Genomic DNA, 12,528 nt, shown 5'->3' with positions numbered 1-12,528 from the left:
CTGCCTATACAAGTGTAGCAAGAGGCCCAGTTGTAGTGACTATGCCACCCCGAAATGCCGGCGAAAATAACCCAAATAAGGACACGCAAATACGTTCCACATGAATAGAGCAAGAGGCGTGAATCCATACAAACAACTTTTATTAAGGCTAAAAGAATTGGCTGATATTAATTTAAAACGCACAGCCGGCACACACCAATGTCATAGGTCAAAAAAAAACAAACAGAAATTTAAAGAAATAAAAATACTCAATATAGGAAACAAAACAAAAAAAACATCCAAATAATAATGCTGTAGAAGGCAGAATCTTCCTATATGAGAAGCGGGTGAATATAACAGCACCAGGTATGCAAAAGACAAAAAAAAAATCACACGAATCAGTATCACACCCACAAAATGCACTGCAAATGGTAAAAGAGCAATAGTGACACACACAAAATTACTACCCCAAGTGAAATAATGTCCATGGTGCTGTCAAAACCCAGCCCACTTCTGGAAGCACTCCACCCCTACAAACCACAAATTAAATGTCCGTATTTGCAACAAAAGAAACAAAGGAAAACAATCAACTTTTTAGAAAGAGTTCACAAGGTAAAAGAAAACAAGATTACAAATCACTCAAAACAAAATACCAAATAAAAACAAACAAACAAACATCAAGCCCACTTGGATGCTAGACGTGGACGTAATTAAACTCCAAAAGCAGCAGCGTGGCTCAAACAATGAAGAATAGGAAACATGCTGTATTAATTACTGCTCCCACTCAACCCGTTAATGCGATGGTGTGATGCTCATGACAACATATCTAAGGATCATATGACAACCTCTTTAAAGGCTCTTCTTTAAAGGTTAAAGCGACAACAGTTGGTGCTGTGACCTGGGCTACATTATACTGCGAAGTCACAATCAATAGGAGCCATGAAGGCACACCACACTGAGAGCAAACAACGCACTGCACACAGTATATCTCAGCAGCCTAACACCACACTTGGCAGTCCATAACAGAAAGGAAAGGGCGGGCTTTCGACCATGACGCACACCAAGAGGCAGAACCAACCAACTTATATACCGGGCAGTAGCTCATTGGCCACATGATTAATGGTGACGTTTTAACAACATCACTACACAAGGTTATCGGCTCCGACTGTTAGAAGATCTTTAAATAAATATTCTAATCATAAATAAATAAATGAATAAATAAATATTTCAGTTGAACACGGCATATTTGTTGTGATAACTAGAAAAAATGGCTCTAAAACCATAGACCATAAACCATAGGTCTTCTCATGTAACTGTACGAACTTCCGGTTAAAGCCCCACCCACTTCTGAATACAGATGCAAATAATTTTGTGATTGTTACCGAAACAAATACTGGCTCTGCTGCACACACCTAATGGAGACATACAAAATGTGCAGCAGAGCGATGGGTCCCCAGGACCAGGATTGAAAACCACTAGTGCAGAGTCCACACAACAGCAACAGACGGTACCCAAGACAGTTGTGCTGTGCGAGAATAGCAGCGATCCCATGACTTTAAAAAATCATGAGGTTTGTGCCTGGCATAAAGGAGTGTCTTTAGAAGATATTTGCGTGACAGCAGGCTGGGACACTCCACACACTTTTATCAAATTTTCGATAGTAATTTAGATATGGATTGGACTCATGGTTATGGTTCAGGTTTTATCTGTTTGTCAGTAGTCAGTTCATATCTTGTGTTAGTCTTTGTTGAGGCAAGGGGTAGCTTGGCTACTGTGCTATAGTGTTCTCATAGTTTCTGATACTGATGCAGCATTGAGTGAACCTGTAAAATGGAACATCTCTGTTTCCTATCAAAAGCTACAATCGAACCTGCATTTCATTAACGCTGATGAGAACATTTTTGTATGTGTTTTTTTTATTTATTAAGTAAAATTTATTTATATAGCACCTTTCAAAGACAAAGAGTCACAAAGTGCTTTACAATGATATCAGTAAAACAAGTCAAACATACATGCAATCAAATATACAATAAAACATAAAATCAAAACAAATTAGATACCAAATATTGCATAAATTTAATAGCAGCCTAACTATACTGTTAATTAAAAGCTTGTCCAAAGGGTTGTGTCTTTAGGTGTTTTTTAAAAGACTCTACAGAACCAAAAGTTCTCAGTGTTAGAGGGAGAGAATTCCAGAGCCTCGGAGCCACAGCACAGAAAGCACAATCACCTTTTATCTTAAGACATATTCTAGGAATAGTTAAAAGGACCAGGTCAGAAGACCTTAAGGACCGACCAGGAGAATGTGCAAGTAATAAATCCTGAATATAGGAGGGTGACTGACCATGCAAGGCTCTATAAGAAATAACTAAAATTCTAAACTGCACTCTAAAAGCAATAGGAAGCCAATGAAGGTCCTTAAGTACAGGAGTAATGTGGGACCTCTTGCTGGAACTAGTCAAAAGCCTTGCAGCTGCATTCTGTACAACATGTAGCCTCTCCATAGAAGATTTGTTGGTTACACTTTACTTGAAGGGGTGTGCATAAGACTGACATGACACCTTCATAATCATGACATGACACATGTCATGAATATGAATGTTTTTTATGCATGTTTATGACAACAGTCATTAAGTGTCATTCACTCAGTTATGTAATTTTTAATGCAAAGATGACATTTTTTTTAGATGTCTTTGTTATGGGCTATGGTTAGGGGAAAGGGTAGGGGTAGGGTTAGGTTAGGTTAGGGTTAGGTCAAATAATGTCATATTTGCATTACAAATGACATAACTGAGCGAATGACACTTAATGACAGTTGTCATAAACATGCATAAAACCTCCTTCATAGTCATGACAAGTGTCATGCCATGATTATGGTGTCATGTCAGTCTTATGCACACCCCTTCAAGTAAAGTGTTACCGATTTGTTCAAACAAGTATACAGAACATTGCAATAATCCAATCGTGATGAGATAAAGTCATGAATAACCATTGCCATCTCTTTTTTTTGAGACCAGAGGTCTATTCTGAGCAATGTTCCTGAGATGGAAAAGACATGAACAAACTACAGACTTTACATGACTGATAAAACATATAGCCCTGTCAAAGATGACAACCAGGTTTCTTATGTCACTGCAGTCAAAAAATGCTAAACCCCCCATAGCCTGCTTAATCTTAGGCATAATATTGTCAGGGGCAAAGATCACCAGCTCAGTTTTATCGTTATTAAGTTGTAGAAAATTGTCTGCCATCCATTTGTTAATGGAGACTAAACAGTTCTGTAGAACAGACAGTTTATCTAGACTATCAGGACTAAACGAAATATATAACTGAATGTCATCGGCATAGCAATGATAAGATGTTATTTTAAAACTAGTAATAATCTTGCCAAGAGGAAGCATATACAGGCTAAACAACAGAGGGCCGAGCACAGAGCCTTGTGGCACACCACAGGACAAAGGAACATAATCTGACATATAAGATCCTATAGACACAGAAAAACTCCTGTCATACAGATAGGAGGATAACCAATCCAAAGCCGACCCAGAAATACCCACTAGGGAATACTATCTATTAATCAAAGTGCAGTGATCAACAGTGTTCAACTTAAGAGGAGTCACTCTATCCAGTAGCAAAGTGCAATGAACATTAAACAACTGTACAGTATTGTCAATGTCCTTTGGAAAAGAAAAAAAAAACAAGCTGGAGTCAAAAGCGGTTGAGAAATACTCAACAGCAAATTGGCAGATAATGCGAGAGCAGGACACCCGCTCAATTTATTTATAATGAAGTATTGTGTAGATATAGCAAACTGATCAAGACCAAAACAGTACTGGTATCAGATTGGCATCAGCAGATACTAAATATTTCATTATCGGACATGAAAAGGTGTTACTGAGCCATCCCTAGTTTCTATACAGGCTTTAGCCAAACTCCACATCTGGGGTGTATTCCCATAGCATCAACTACCGACAAAGCATCTTCTTCCCTATTCAGAGTAACAGACATTTATTTTTAATTTAGTTACTAGAATGTTAATATTGCATTACTCATGTGTTCCCGTGTAGTTATATGGAACAGTATTATAAAGTGTTACTGATCTTACAATGCATAATTACAATATGGCATACATGTTTTACTACAGAGGGCCTGTTCATATCATGAAAGACAGAGAAAAATAAAGAAACAGTTTATTGGTCATTTCAAAACCTTTTTTAAAGTAATAAAATAATTTATACATTTTAAGGATCGGTATTCAAATATTTATTAAAAGTAATAAAATCAAGAAACTCAAATCAAGAATTTGTCAGCATGGTATTTCAGCATTGGAACTACCTAAAGACAGACAATAATAATAAAATCCCCATGTTTTTCAGAGCCCATGTTCAGTCATTTCCAGCATATCCAGATGATACACTGAAGAATCAGTTCTGGGCTTCTCCTGATTGATGGTGTTAATGCTGAAGTTCTTCAAGCATCAGGGTGGAGTTACTGTAGTGCTGGCAGTAAGCATGTCATTGTTTGGCTAAGAATGGCTGAATTGAAGAGGCGGTGAATCAGTTCTTAGACCCAACTTGCTCCAGTCTGTCTGAGTCTCTGGCCAGGATGGGGCTGATCCCCCTGAAGCTTCCATATGGCCGCTTTGGTGTCTCACTCAGGGCTGGTGGGTTCCCTGTATCCATGGTGCATATATAATCTGCTGATTCATCCATCCTGAGCTTTCTTAGTTGTCGGAAATGAGTAAAACCAAGCTTCTTTGGCTAAGTCAGATACATTAATAAAATTACAACATGACAAATTATACTTGCAACTTATATGTAGCATAAAATGTATTATTTTGTTTGGAATATCATACCCTGACTTTGGCAGTGGTGGTAAGGGGTGCATGCCCACTGGCGTTGATAAACTCCTGTTTCTCCTGCTGGACCTGAGGCCCCACCAGTGTGTTAAAGTTAGTGGCGAGGTGACGTCTTAGGAGGGTCTTCTGTGGAGGGATGTTGAGCAGCATGGCCAAGGTCTCAGAATGAAAGCGAGGCTCCAGGATCTGAGAAGCAAATACAAACAAATTAAAGGGACATTTCACCCATTTTACAGCTAAAGTAAAATCAGTTTGTTTAACATGATCAAAACTGCAAATTAAAATAGATAAAATACCATGCATAAATTGTTTCTACTATGTGACACTGAAATAGGTGTCCTGAGAAATCACACACTGACAGCCCTTTTGTAAATATTAAAAAGGAGTTGGGGAGCAAACTTTCAGCAGAAAATTTGCCAATCAGAAATGTTATCTTCCAATGAGTAATATGTATTTGTGGTTGCTAACATTGATATTGATGTTGCTAACATTGATAATGATATTTCATGTGAGGTCAGAACAAGGGCAGATGTCCTTGGTTAAATAGTTCAAATACATAGACAATTGTTACAACAAATAGAACACCTTGCCTAAGTGTTGTAAGTGATGTTAACAGCTTCACAAACTTGTGACTTCTGTCCTCAGCTCTATCATACAATGATGTGCCTGCAAGCCTAAGCATTTCAAGTGCGCTGACAGGGAGCGAACTACGGGGGAGCTCGGCTCCCCTTAAGACATGGGCTCCCCTGAAAACGTGATTTGTTAAATTTTGGGGGGGGTCTCAAAATATTGACAATGTGTTTTGACGTGCAATTTCAGTTTTGTGTAATGTGATCATCGTGGATTATTGTGTGTAAAATTGCAAAAATATCATTCATTCATCATGCATGACGGCGATTTAAACCTAATTCACTTCAGTAAAGATAACTATACATGCTATTCTTGTCATGAGCATCAAGGTGTGGGGGCGCTGCGGTGCAAATTCCACTCATATTTAGTACATGTTAACTCAAAGATTCATTAAAAAAATATATATATAAACGTTGGACTCTGGGCGATTCTGTGTTAAGGTAAGGCATGTTATTCACAATTATGCGTTGTGGCTGGGTTGTTATAGGTCTGCATGACTCTCGATGTCTTAGGTCTAACTGAACGGAGGAATTATGGTATTCTTCTGTAGCCTGACGACGAGTAACTTTACGTTAACCGTTGTTCATGTGAACTCAAAGACAACCGGATGCTTTGTTTATAGACTATTTGTGGGTGGCTATTTGTTGCTTCACCTATCAATCGTGTCGATAAAGTATAATAGGGTAAATCCTGTATAGTGATGTATCCTATATAGTGCTTGCATAAAGCAAGTAGTGCATACACTAGCTGTTATGTATCTTTGCAAGTCATCGTAAGCCCACGTGCAAGCGACCCCTTATAAAAAAAAACAAACAAACATGTGGGCTCCCCCAAAGTCCACGGTATAGTTCGAACACTGTGCGCTGATATAACGGTCCAAAATCTCTTCTCATTGTTTGTGTCATTACACTTGGGTGCATTTGTGTTCTAGACAAACGTTCAGCTTGTGTATTAGCAACAGGGATTTTTCAGTGACTTTTCTGTAGATTACAAAATTAGTAGTAGGTGGTTACAAAAGTAGTAGGTGGCTGTGTTTATGAGTAAGTCATTAAATCATTTGGCTATCCGATTTGTTAAAAAACACTGATTCATTCCGGAAAGAGAACCAACTGAGCCTGAATCTATAGAAGAATTATGTTAACAAGACAAACTACCTTAAAAACTGTGCACTAGTGTACCTTGAACCTTGAGTGTTTTAAAGGTAAGGATGGTTACACCAAATATTGATTGGATTCAATTAATAGAAGTTGATATTTAATACAAACTATCCATGGAAATATTTTTGAAAACATCCTCATTTTTAAGCATGGTTTCACAAGTGCTTAAAACATTTCTCAGTACAGTAGTTTGCAGGTAGACAGCAAAATAATCAGTTACAGTTCAGCCTTAACTGCAAATAAAAACAAATCTGTCAATATCTCACATAAGGATGAAAAAAAAAGAACCTCAAAAATAAAACAAGAATAGAGAATTTTAGCGTTAATTACAAAAATGACCCTCTAACAGTAGCATATCCTCCTATTATTTTGACTTGTTTTATTTTTATCTACTTGTTTTTTCTTTTTTATTTATTATATATATAAAAAAAAACCTTGCTACTTGTACTGCGTTAGACTAACTGAGACTTGTCACAGCACTTACGTATCATTGCCATTTTGTTGGTTTTGATTGCTTTTATTGTCCTCATTTGTAAGTCAGTTTGGATAAAAGTGTCTGCTAAATGACTAAATGTAAATATAATTTCTCACACATGCCCCTTGCCCATCAGTTCTTGTATATATTGTCCTCTTTCAGTTCAGTTCTTTGTCTAGTATTATTTGCACTCCCATACGATTTCTCCTATTCTCCCTGTTTGGATTATCTGTTACACTCACTCTCACCCTCCCGGCTATGTTTTGTTTCAATAAAATACCTGCCGCCTCCTCCGGTTTGACTCACGTGTCATGACGGGTACAATGGATAAAATACAATGGATCTAGCAGCTGTCCACCTCTTCCTCCTCACCCAGGAAGATCACTCTCTCGAGGACTACACAGGAAACTTCTTGGACCTTGCCCACCAGACCCACTATCCCGACAGTGCACTTATTTCTTTCTTTCTTTCATGTCGGACTCAATGAACAATGGAAAGAACAACAACAAGAAACATTTTTTTTTGGTCTCCGCCATAGGCAGAGTCTGGACTCCACCATGGCACCACCATGGACTTTTATCTGGGGGTCCTAGTCCTACTTCCTTCCTCCCGATAGTCATCATCACCCCCTCCCACCACCCAGGTGTAGTTTTTGTTTACAATGCCTACCAGGTGGGATGTACTGTTACAGTTATGTTCAGTTTCTTGGAATTTTTATTTGTATAACACCCGTTTTACCAATAAACTCACACCTGTTCCATGTATTCCCCTCATCAGTTCTAGTATATCTTTGCCTCTTTTAGTAAAGTTCTTTGTCTTGGATTGTTTGAAATATCTTATGGTTTCTCCTGTTATTCTCCCCATTTTGATTATCTTCTTTTTGTTCAATAAAACAGCTGTCTTTATACCTTCCTCCTTGTCCTATTTCCCGCCTATTCCTAGTTCCAACTATTGTTCATTTGGACAGTACAAGTTGCGGAGTACTAAAAGTGTTCCTCACTTTTTGACCTATAAATGTTTATGAATTTTCTATATTATTGAAACTTTTGTCAGCCAGTCATGACTTGAACAGGTGGTTACTCTCAATGTAACGACTACAGTGTTTTAGAGCATGTTTTACTTTTATTTACTAGAAAATGACAACACTTATCTATTTATATGGCACGTTTAATGTACTGAAATATTTAAACATCATAAGCAGTAGTACTTTAGTGACCAGTAAAAGCTGACTCACAATTAGACCTCCATGAACACCGCTGCCTCGCAGGTTTGGAGCATATTCAGCCAAATCCACTGACCTCAACCACTCCATCACACGATGGTTGGACCATTGCACCACCTCAGATGGAGATGTCTTATTCTGCAGAAAAAAGGAAATATAGTATTTCAATATCTTCAGTGTTTACAGATTTATCCATGCTTTGCCCATACAGTAATGTAATGCATGAAATATGTCCTTATATCACTAGTGCTCTTGTCATATGTTGCACTAAAATACAATATATTATTATTACATTGTATATCCCATGGATGTATACAAGTTATAAATTCACGTCATATCTTAAATACCCATATTAAAATTATTTCAAATACTTTTATTACAAATATTTATATAATGCAGGGGTGCCCAACCCTGCTCCTGGCGATCGACTGTCCTGCAAAATTCAGCTCCAACCTTAATCAAACACACCTGAAGCAACTAATTAGGGTCTTCAGGATCACTTAAGAATTAAAAGGCAGGTGTCTTTGATTAGAGTTGGAGCTAAACTTTGCAGGACAGTCGATCGCCAGGAACAGGGTTGGGCACCCATGTGATAATGCATGTTAACTCAATATGTGAAAAATATGTGCAATTTATACATGTAAGCTTATATGATTTTATATAGGTTTATACCAAATATGAAATACCCATAGTAAAATTAGTAATATATATAAAAAATACATAAAATACAATACACACACACACACACACACACACTGAACAAAATTATAAACGCAACACTTTTGTTTTTGCCCCACATTTTTCATGAGCTGAACTCAAAGATCTAAGACTTTTTCACAAATCTGTCTAAATCGGTGTTAGTGAGCACTTCTCCTTTGCCGAGATAATCCATCCACCTCACAGGTGTGGCATATCAAGATGCTGATTAGACAGCATGATTATTGCACAGGTGTGCCTTAGGCTGGCCACAATAAAAGGCCACTCTAAAATGTGCAGTTTTATCACACAGCACAATGCCACAGATGTCGCAAGTTTTGAGGGAGCGTGCAATTGGCATGCTGACTGCAGGAATGTCCACCAGAGCTGTTGCCCGTGAATTAAAATGTTAATTTCTCTACCATAAGCCGTCTCCAAAGGCATTTCAGATAATTTGGCAGTACATCCAACCGCCCTCACAACCGCAGGCCACATGTAACCACACCAGCCCAGGAGCTCCACATCCCGCATCTTCACCTCCAAGATCGTCTGAGACCAGCCACCCAGACAGCTGCTGCAACAATCGGTTTGCATAACCAAATAATTTCTGCACAAACTGTCAGAAACCTTCTCAGGGAAGCTCATCTGCATGCTCGTCGTCCTCATCGGGGTCTCGACCTGACTGCAGTTTGTCGTCGTAACCGATTTGAGTGGGCAAATGCTCACATCCCCCAATACAGTAAAACTGCACATTTTAGAGTGGCCTTTTATTGTGGCCAGACTAATGGTGTGTTCACACCAGACGCGAAGCGAATATGCGCATCGCGTCACTCGCAGGATGTTTTTCGTTTCGCTCGTGCGAATAAAAACAGCACGATCAACCATGGTGGAGATAACTACAATCACGGTTTTGTAACTGTTGTCAAAAAGTCCCAAATACAATGGAAAGCCAAACGCCGACGTGTCTGGGTTCACAGCACCATCCAGAGGAGGATGAATAACATTAGGATCCTGTATTGATGTGTGCTACATTTTACTACTGTATATATATACACACAATATAATTATTATTTTTATTATTGATAGCAGCATCTCTGTAGCCATGCTAATAAAATACAACTACCACTACAACTGATTTAAATTGTTTTCTATGCTCCAGACCAATATAATAACAGACGGCTGCATTAATGCTCTCTTCTATTGTATGATTCAACTGGACGTGTCAAGAAACTCTTCGCTGATTGGCTTGCGCGAGAATGCGTCATGCGAATTTTCCGCTCAAGTTGAAATTTTTGAACTTGCGCAGAAGATGCGATTGAGGCGAATATCGTGTGTCGCGCATTTCGCGTCATTCGTGTCGCCCGGCGCGAATTCGCCTCTATTCGCTTCTTTGCGTTGACTTCATATATAATCTACTCTGTAAGGCACACCTGTGCAATAATCATGCTGTCTAATCAGCATCTTGATATGCCACACCTGTGAGGTGGATGGATTATCTTGGCAAAGGAGAAGTGCTCACTAACACAGACTTAGATTTGTGAAAAATATTTGAAAGAAATAGGCCTTTTGTGTACATAGAAAAAGTCTTAGATCTTTAAGTTCAGCTCATGAAAAATGGGGGCAAAAACAAAAGTGTTACGATTATAATTTTGTTCTAATAAATATATATATATATATATATATATATATACATATACACATAATATTCACTGTGTGGAGACGTGCTGAAATCGCGTTTGGTCTCGTACTGTATCGTGTACCTTGTCAGTGTCGTGCGCTTTGCTTGGCCATTTGTGATAAACAGGAAAGTGTGTTCAAGCGCCAGCAAAACACAGTGTAAAGAAATACTCTTTGAGAGAAGCGGTCAATCAGCAGAGGTTAAAAGCCGCTCGTAAGTGTATTTATTTCTTGTCTCAGTGTTTAGCGCAGTTGTCGTTGCTAGGAAATGCTTGTTTTGTTTACTGTGTGGAGACGTGCTGAAATTGGACACCGGCAAGGGACATAAGTATCGCTTTTGAATGATTATCTTTCCTACTACTTGTTTCCCTTCTGTTTTCAGTTTTTATAACCAATTCTTATTGTGTGTTTCCAGATCCCTACTATCACTAGCACTCGCAAACCATGCATCACACACTGTAGGCAGCCCAATCCTAACAACCTGCGCACTTTGCCCATGTCTACTAATATACTACTTTCTTTTTCTATTGGTCTCTGGAATTGCCAGTCTGCTGTAAGCAAAGCAAATTTGTACCTTGTCAGTGTCGTGCGCTTTGCTTGGCCATTTGTGATAAACAGGAAAGTGTGTTCAAGCGCCAGCAAAACACAGTGTAAAGAAATACTCTTTGAGAGAAGCGGTCAATCAGCAGAGGTTAAAAGCCGCTCGTAAGTGTATTTATTTCTTGTCTCAGTGTTTAGCGCAGTTGTCGTTGCTAGGAAATGCTTGTTTTGTTTACTGTGTGGAGACGTGCTGAAATTGGACACCGGCAAGGGACATAAGTATCGCTTTTGAATGATTATCTTTCCTACTACTTGTTTCCCTTCTGTTTTCAGTTTTTATAACCAATTCTTATTGTGTGTTTCCAGATCCCTACTATCACTAGCACTCGCAAACCATGCATCACACACTGTAGGCAGCCCAATCCTAACAACCTGCGCACTTTGCCCATGTCTACTAATATACTACTTTCTTTTTCTATTGGTCTCTGGAATTGCCAGTCTGCTGTAAGCAAAGCAAATTTTATTACTTCTATTACAAGTCATTCAAGACTAAACCTCATAGCCCCGACAGAGATGTGGATCAAACCAGAGGACAATGCTACACCTTGCAGCACTCTCCAATAATTTATCTTTTTCCCACGCAGGGTCTGACTGGAAGAGTTTGAGGTACTGGTCTGCTTATCTCTAATGATTGGAAATTGAATCATTTACCATCTCAGAGTATCGACAGCTCCTTTGAATCACATTCAGCCACTATTACCTACCCTCTTAAAATCCATTTTATAGTTGTTTATCGACCCCCAGGACCACTAGGTAACTTCGTGGAAGAATTAGATGTGCTGCTCTCAAACTTTCCTGAGGATGGTACTCCCCTAGTTATGCTTGGAGACTTCAACATCCACCTAGATGAACCTCAGGCTGCAGACGTCCACACTCTGCTTGCCTCTTTTGATCTCAAGTGAGTGTGGACTACGGCTACTCACAAATCAGGCAACCAACTGGATCTTATTTAAACATGACACTGCTTCACTGATCATGTGCTGGTTACTCCACTGCACACCTCGGATCACTTCCTCCTCACTCTTAACCTCAACATGGTTCCTGACACAACACATACCCCTACACATGTCACTTTTCGACGTAACCTATGCTCTCTCTCAGCCTCCCGGCTATCTGCTATGGTTTCATCTTTGCTTCCTTCCCCTGAACAGTTATCATCTCTTGATGTTAACAGTGCTACTGATACTTTCTGCTCCACTCTTATGTCTTGTTTAGACACTGTCTGCCCCTTGTC

At 39.0% G+C, this 12,528-nt stretch overlaps 1 protein-coding gene across 2 annotated transcripts in view; it reads right to left on the bottom strand.

The window, feature by feature from the left end:
• Window positions 1-4,232: 4,232 nt before the first annotated feature.
• The window catches only part of LOC107554007 (liprin-beta-2-like), a 26,211-nt gene continuing 17,915 nt past the window's right edge, over window positions 4,233-12,528 (bottom strand). For both annotated transcript variants that reach the window (XM_016236360.1, XM_016236362.1), the window contains exons 18-20: window positions 8,334-8,459; window positions 4,835-5,023; window positions 4,233-4,739 (exon numbers count right to left, since the gene is read on the bottom strand). In XM_016236360.1, the coding sequence (XP_016091846.1) occupies window positions 4,536-4,739; window positions 4,835-5,023; window positions 8,334-8,459 (519 nt within the window). In that variant the 3' untranslated portion in view covers window positions 4,233-4,535. The remainder of the gene's footprint in view (window positions 4,740-4,834; window positions 5,024-8,333; window positions 8,460-12,528) is intronic.

This window comes from Sinocyclocheilus grahami, unplaced genomic scaffold (genome assembly GCF_001515645.1).
Source record: "Sinocyclocheilus grahami isolate Dianchi unplaced genomic scaffold, SAMN03320097.WGS_v1.1 scaffold489.1, whole genome shotgun sequence".
Taxonomy (NCBI): domain Eukaryota; kingdom Metazoa; phylum Chordata; class Actinopteri; order Cypriniformes; family Cyprinidae; genus Sinocyclocheilus; species Sinocyclocheilus grahami.
The sequence above is the reverse complement of the archived record's forward strand: the minus strand, read 5'-3'. Positions and strand labels throughout refer to the sequence as shown.